This window comes from Gorilla gorilla, chromosome 12 (assembly GCF_029281585.2).
Source record: "Gorilla gorilla gorilla isolate KB3781 chromosome 12, NHGRI_mGorGor1-v2.1_pri, whole genome shotgun sequence".
NCBI classification, from domain to species: domain Eukaryota; kingdom Metazoa; phylum Chordata; class Mammalia; order Primates; family Hominidae; genus Gorilla; species Gorilla gorilla.
Genome location: NC_073236.2, coordinates 32776116 through 32783316, shown reverse-complemented (window position 1 = coordinate 32783316; position 7201 = coordinate 32776116). Strand labels below are relative to the sequence as shown.

General features: G+C 42.2%; 1 protein-coding gene across 1 annotated transcript; it reads right to left on the bottom strand.

Moving 5' to 3' along the window:
- Positions 1 to 653: 653 nt before the first annotated feature.
- Positions 654 to 3120, bottom strand: LOC101134109 (UDP-N-acetylhexosamine pyrophosphorylase-like). The gene has a single exon (XM_055378625.2). The coding sequence runs from the start codon at positions 2708 to 2710 to the stop codon at positions 1145 to 1147; it is 1566 nt and encodes a 521-aa protein (XP_055234600.2). The 5' UTR covers positions 2711 to 3120; the 3' UTR covers positions 654 to 1144.
- Positions 3121 to 7201: the final 4081 nt, after the last annotated feature.

Genomic DNA, 7201 nt, shown 5'->3' with positions numbered 1-7201 from the left:
TTAGGATTGTCTTGGCTATTGGGGCCCTTTTTTGGATTGTCTTGGCTATTGGGGCCCTTTTTTGGTTCCATATGAATTTTAAAATAGTTTTTTTATAATTCTATGAAGAATTTTAATGGTAGTTTAATGGGAATAGTATAGAATCTATACATTGCTTTGGGCAGTATGACCATTTTCAAGATATTGATTCTTCCTATCCAGGAGCATGGATTTTTTTTCCATTTCTTTTTGTCATTTCTGGTTTCCTGGAGCAGTGGTTTGTACTTCTCCTTGAAGATGTCCTTCTCTTCCCTTGTTAGCTGTCTTCCTAGGTATTTTATTCTTTTTGTGGCAATTGTGAATGGGAGTTTATTCATTATTTGGCTCTCTGCTTGCCTGTTTTTGGTGTACAGGAGTAATTGTGACTTTTGCACATTGATTTTGTATCCTGAGACTTTGCTGAAGTGGCTTATCAGCTTAAGAAGCTTTTGGGCTGAGACAATTGGGGTTTTCTAGATATAGGATCATATCATCTGCAAGCAAAGATAGTTTTACTTCCTCTCTTCCTATTTGAATACCCTTTATTTCTTTCTCTTGCCTGATTGCCCTGGCCAGAACTTCCAATACTACGTTGAATAGGAGTGGTGAAAGAGAGTATCCTTGTTTTGTGCCAGTTTTCTTTTTTTTTTTTTCCAGAGACAAGAAGATACATTTATTTCACTGCCCAATTATTTTCTTAAAAAAGCTTAATGTTTGATAAAATAAAACAAACTTTTAGTACCATAGAAACCTTTCAACATGTACAATGACATATTATTACTATGTACAACTTCAAAAACAAATGCTTCCAGCTCCAAGTAAACTGATGTTGAACATCCTGCCTATATTTCAGCTGTACGAAATTTCCTGGATGGCCAATGGTCTCCTTGGCTTGGAAAAAATTATATAAATAAGACCTTCAATGAGTTGGGAATCATAAAAATGCTGTCTGAAATTCAGTCATCTGGATCTTGGGAAGTTTGCAATAGCTGTAAGAGTTCAACAAGCAAAATAAAACCCTGTGGATATTTAAACTTCAGTTGTCCAAGACGTCTTGTAGGTTCACAGTTGGTCTATCAAAAATAAAAGCTATTCCTATCGTGGCAAACAAAACTTGGTATCTGGTTCAAATACCATTTTTCACCAGCTCATGAACTCCATTCTCATCGATGATTAGAGGTGCATGGAATTCTTTATCTGCCACATAACTTTCTAATCCTTCTCCAGCATAGGAGATAAGAGGAGAGATTTCACACTGGATTGGTACATCATTGGCATCCTTCAAGTTGTGATTGACATCAGCTGTGATGGTCTCTGACTTCCCATTTGTAGCACGGGGAATTGCTGGAAGGCGAGAGCCATTTTCATCTATGAAATGGCCCCCTGCATTGAGGACCCAGCAATGATGAAGGGACATCAAAGCATGCCTTGCAGTAGTAGGGTTGTCTTTCCCATTCTGACTATCAGCATTCTTTAGTGGGGAAAACTCATCTTCTTGCAATACTTCATATACCACAAACTTCTTTGCAAACTGGAAGATGTCAAAGACAAATTTTTCCATCTTTATTCCATTGGGTTTGTCTGGCTTAATTAACTGTCCTTGGGTATCCACACAAGGAATCTTCTTTTGAGCCACATGGTGCTGCAACTGAGGTTCATAAATATTGACAACATTTCTCAGAAATGGTACAGTGAAGAAATGGTTGGCAATGTTCCCCGCATTGAACAGCAATCGTCCATCTGAGCTTCGTTTTTGAGCTGTTGCCAGGGAAATTTCACTATATTCTACCACCTGGTAAACTCCATCCACTCGGCAAACCACTCCAACTGGTTCTGTAGGGTTCGTTTTCTCTACCACCTTTGCTCCACAGTCTGCTCCTTTCTGAATGCAAAATCCAATGAACCGTGGGTCTGCCACTTTTACTAATATGTTGTCAACACAATAGACATGAATGCTCCAAATGCCTCTTTGCTCCATATCCTCCACAATATTCTGGGCTGCAAGTGCCCGATAAAGACCACCATTCCCATCTGGAGCCATAGAAACTTTGTTCTTCTCTTCCAAAATAATTTTCCCATCAAAACTCATGGCGGGGAGCATTCCTTGCTGAAAAAAGATTACATTCTCTTTTTTTAAACCAAAGTACTTGTGCTTGGTGAAGAACTCCTTTGTAGATTCCATTGTTCTGCCACTGGTCGTTATATACCATGGAATAATGCATTTGTTGCCATAATATTTTTCAGCAACCTGCTGTAGCTTCAGGATACGCTCTGCTTGAATCTGAAAAAGTGTCTTACGGGATGGCAAACCAACATCATACATCCCCTTAGGATATGCAACGCCGAGTCTTGTCCCCTGCCCACCAGCTAGAAGAAGAACTGCTACTTTATTCTGAGAAATCTGGAAAAGTCCTTCACTTTCCCAGGCCTGGAGCTGATCTTGATCCCTTGTAGCACTGCCTAATACCTCTCGAGGCACAGGTTCCATTCGTGCATCCACATTCTTTTGGTGAGAAGACTGGTTAAAACCTTCAATGGCCTTTTGGAAAAAGAAGTTCAGCTCCTCAAAGTTCATGGCCTGGAGCTCTATATAAAGTTCTACCTGTTGGGCTTCTTCAAGCTCATTCCAGAAACGTAGTAGGTGCTCTTGCCCAGCTTTGGACAACGTGAGTTTGAGGTCATTAATGTTCATAATGCTCTAATAGCCAAGCTTTGTAGAAATAGGGGTGTAATGTATGTACCTGTAAACCTGATTTCAGATTTCATAAACCATGTAGAAGTAAGTGTAGCACAGCGACAGGCCAAAGTTCAAGCAGCCATATGTTCAGCATACGTGTGCTCAGCCCTCCAATACCATCCTTCTGCTTTCTCGGCGCGACCGCCGCTGTGCCCGTCTCCAGCTCCTTCCGCGCGGCCACTCATCGGCGTCCCGCGCCCGCTCCGAATATATACCGTCATCCGGGGGACCGCGGCGGCGGGGCAGGCCGGGAGCGGGGGCCAAGGAGAGCGCCAGCCCCGGCCACCCCGCCCCTCTCGCCACGACTAGTGGCTGCCGGCGCCTGGAGGAGTGGAAGCCGACCGCCCAGACACGTCAGCGCCGGGAGCGCAGACGACGACCTTGTGCCAATTTTCAAGGGGAATGCTTCCAGCTTTTGCCCATTCAGTATGATATTGGCTGTGGGTCTGTCATATATGGCTCTTATTATTTTGAAGTATGTTCTTTCAATACGTAGTTCACTGAAAGTTTTTAACATGAAGGGATGTTGAATTTTATCAAAGGCCTTTTCTGCATCTATTGAGATAATCATGTGGTTTTTGTCTTTAGTTCTGTTTACGTGATGAATCACATTTATGGATTTGTGTATGTTGAACCAATCTTGCATTCTGGGGATGAGGCCAACTTGATTGTGGTGGATAAGGTTTTTGATGTGCTTCTGGATTTGGTTTGCCAATATTTTATTGAGGATTATTGCACCAATGTTCATTGAATATACTGACCTGAAGTTTTCTTTTTCTGCTGTATCTCTGCTAAGTTTTGGTATCAGGATGATGCTGGCCTCATAAAATGCATTAGGGAGGAGTCTCTCCTTTTCAACTATTTGGAACAGATTCAGGAGAAACGATACCAGCTTTTTTTGTACCTCTGCTAGAATTCAACTGTGACTCCATCCGGTCCTGGGCTTTTTTTGATTGGTAGGCTATTTATTACTGCCTGAATTTTAGAACTCATTATTGGTTTATTCAGGGATTCAATTTCTTCCTAGTTCAGTCTTGGGAGGCTGTATGAGTCCAGGAATTTATCCATTTCTTCTAGATTTTCTAGTTTATGCACATAGAGGTGTTTATAGGATTCTCTGATGGTTGTATTTCCGTGGGGTCAGTGATGATATCTTTCTTATCATTTCTGATTATATTTATTGAATCTTCTCTCATTTCTTCATTAGTCTAGCTAGTGGTCTATTTTATTAATTTAAAAAAAGCAGCTCCTGGATTCATTGATTTTTTTGAAGGATTTTTTTGTGTGTTTCTGTCTCCTTCAGTTCAGCTTGGATCTTGGTTATTTCTTGTCTTTTGCTAGCTTTGGGGTTTGTTTGCACTTGGTTCTCTAGTTCTTTTTGTTGTGATGTTAGGTTGTTAGCTTGAGATCTTTCTAGCTTTTTGATGTGGGCATTTAGTGCTATAAATTTCCCCTTGACACTGCTTTAGCTGCATCCCAGAGATTCTGGTACATTGTATCTTAGTTCTCAATAGTTTCAAAGAACTTCTTGATTTCTGCCTTAATTTCATTAATCAACAAGAGTCATTTAGGAGCGGGTTGTTTGATTTCCAGGTAGTTGTGTGATTTTGAGTAAATTTCTTAATCTTGAATTCTAATTTGATTGCACTGTGGTCTGAGAGAATGTTTGTTATGATTTCATTTCTTTCACATTTGCTGAGGAGTGTTTTACTCCTGATTATGTGGTCAATTTTAGAGTAAATGCCATGTGGTAATGAGAATAATGTATATTCTGTTGTTTCTGGGTGAAGAATTCTGTAAATATCTGTCAGGTCCACTTGATCCAAAGCTGAGTTCAGGTCCTGAATATCTTTGTTAATTTTCTGTGCTCTCTTAACTAATATGGTTAAATCTTCATTGAGACCATTGACAAACATGGAGTTAAGTGCTACTTAAGTGGCATCAGTCTGTTCTTTTGAGAAACCAGAATTTTATTTAAATATTACTTTCTAGTTTATTGGAATAACCATGAACTAGTCTGCCTTCTCTTTGAGCACAAGCCAAAATTTTATTCCAATCTACTGGCTTTGGAAAAGCCACGAGAGTAACTTTAATTAATGTGTCAACCAATTATTTGGCTTTTTCTATATCTTGGAGCAAATTTTGATTTAAATCATCAGAAGAGGCCAAATGTGAGTGGTGTGTGCCTATAGTCCCAGCTACGCAGGGGACTGAGGTGGGAGGATCATTGAACTCAGGAGTTCAAAACCAGCCTGAGCAACATAGTGAATCACCATATCTAAATAAATAAATAAATAAATAATCAGAAGGATTTTCCCATCCTGCCAATTTTTACCCAATGTCTCTCTCCTCCTGGTCCCACCAGCAAATGTATCAGCTGATAGAAATTGAAAACTCTAGGACATAACTTGTACAGACCGTCGAGAATTCCTCGGCAAATCTGAGAGGTCCTCAGTCACCTTGGCAAATCATTTGGCTGTTGTATCACAGGCAACTCAGAACTGGACCAGAGTGTAAGACGCCATCAGTAAATTCTCTTTTTTATTTGGGGAGTATTGGAAGGGGTATGTAGGAATTGGGACAGGGGTAGGGAAGGCCATCGTAGGGGTTGCTAGTCTAAGTTTTGGTTCAGCTGTTTTAGGTGGCTGTAAAGGGGAGGGAATAGGAATGTCGGAGTTCTGCCGGCGGGGCATATGACGAGGTTGAGCGTGAATGTTCTCCTGAAGATTTGATTTGATTTGGTTATTATTTTTTGTGACAGTGTCTTACTATATTTAGCCCAGGCTAGACTTGAACTCCTAGGCTCAGTGATCCCCCCGCCTCAGTCTCCTGAGTTGCTGGGATTGCAGGAACATGCGTGCCCAGTCTCCTGAAGATTTTTATTTAAATGCTCGTTTTCTTTTACTAATTTAGAAACAGTGTCTTGGGAAAACTCTTTTAGATTTCATGGTCTTTTTTATGTGTATCCCTTCTGAATGCTAATTAAAGTATGCTTCCCATGCATTCTGAGAAGTGCAAACCTTTTTATTTCCAAGATGTTATCTTAAAAATATACATATATATATATATATATATATATGTTTGGAAAGGTCAAATGAGCCTCCAAGGGGCCACTGTAATTCCAAACTCTGGTCCTTGTCTTTACAAACTGTGAATAGGTTTTTCCTGACCCACTGATGCAAAAGGATTCTTCTACTAACAATTAAAGAATTCTTTGTTTACAAAATAATCTGGCAAACAATTTATGTAATCTAAATAAGTTTCTATCAGTGTGAGCCCTTGCTCTCTTGGGTGGTACAGTTTCTGATTGGTACCCAGGTTGCAGCCCACATTCCTGAGTAAACACTTATTGGCCTGATCGGCTAATTCCTCCTTTTTATTAGTGGAGAAGCCATGAGACTTCATCCTCCGTGGCTCTGGTGGTCTCTTCCACATCTGTGAGATACTCACTAAAAGCTGGTTGCACTTTGAGATCTAGGCACCTGCTGGAACCTGGAGCCACAATCTTCATTCATGCTAAAGAACTCCTGTCTTGGTGGAGGTATTTGCCTTTGTTTGAGTTTCTTGGTAGGGCTCTCCATCTTTTTCCTTGCTCTTGCTTTGTTTTAAGTTCTGACTAGGTGAGAATGGGAGCCTCTGCTTCCAAGCAAATTGAAAGTCCCCCCTGTCCAGAGACTCCAACTGGTTACATGTTTAAACATGATGGCCCTCTTCTTGTTCGTTTTATCTAAATGACACAATTTCACTAACCAGAGTTTGGAGTTACAGTGGCCCGTTGGAGGCCTTGTATAATGTGTTGTATACTGTTAAGAGCACAGCTGCTGGTGAAGAAAGTGTTTCTCACAGTTCCTTTGTGGGCCTCAGAGTTCCCCAGCAGTTCAGTATGGAGTCAGCCCTGATGACAGGACTCCCTGATGTCAAGCCTGCAAGGGTGCTAAGCTCACGCTAGTCAGGCCTCTCTAAGCCCTTAAGGTACCAACCTGGGGCTCTGACCTTGGCCTGCTTATTCAAGACTCTGTTGAGTCAAATTAGGCAAAATTCCCACCACTACCAAGGTCTCTGATCACCCTTGATACCTAATCAAATTCCTCAGCCCCTACCCTCAATATCGTTATCATCCCGGCCCGCCCTTAGGAGGCCGCAGCGGCCCGACAGATCCAGCTGTGGCTTGCAGGCGCCTCCCTGCTGCGGGCTGGGCCTGGCTCCTGCCCCTGCAGGGGCCATGCTCCCCGGGGCCGGTGGATGAACCAGGAAAGTGGGGAAACCCCCAGCACTCCCTGCCCGGAGCCAGACAGCAGCGTTAGCACCCTCTGTTCCCTGGGGCTGTGTGACCTTGAGCGGCCCTGCACCCCCTCTGGGCCTGGGCCATCAGTTCTGACCCCACAAACGACGGCCTGGGGTTCTGGGGAGCTTCTTGCTGAGGGGGGTCTGGCTTTCGTGGCTCGG

What these genes read in the sequence shown, in the direction of transcription:
- LOC101134109 (XM_055378625.2), bottom strand. Translation starts at nt 2,710, where the DNA reads ATGAACATTAATGACCTCAAACTCACGTTGTCCAAAGCTGGGCAAGAG.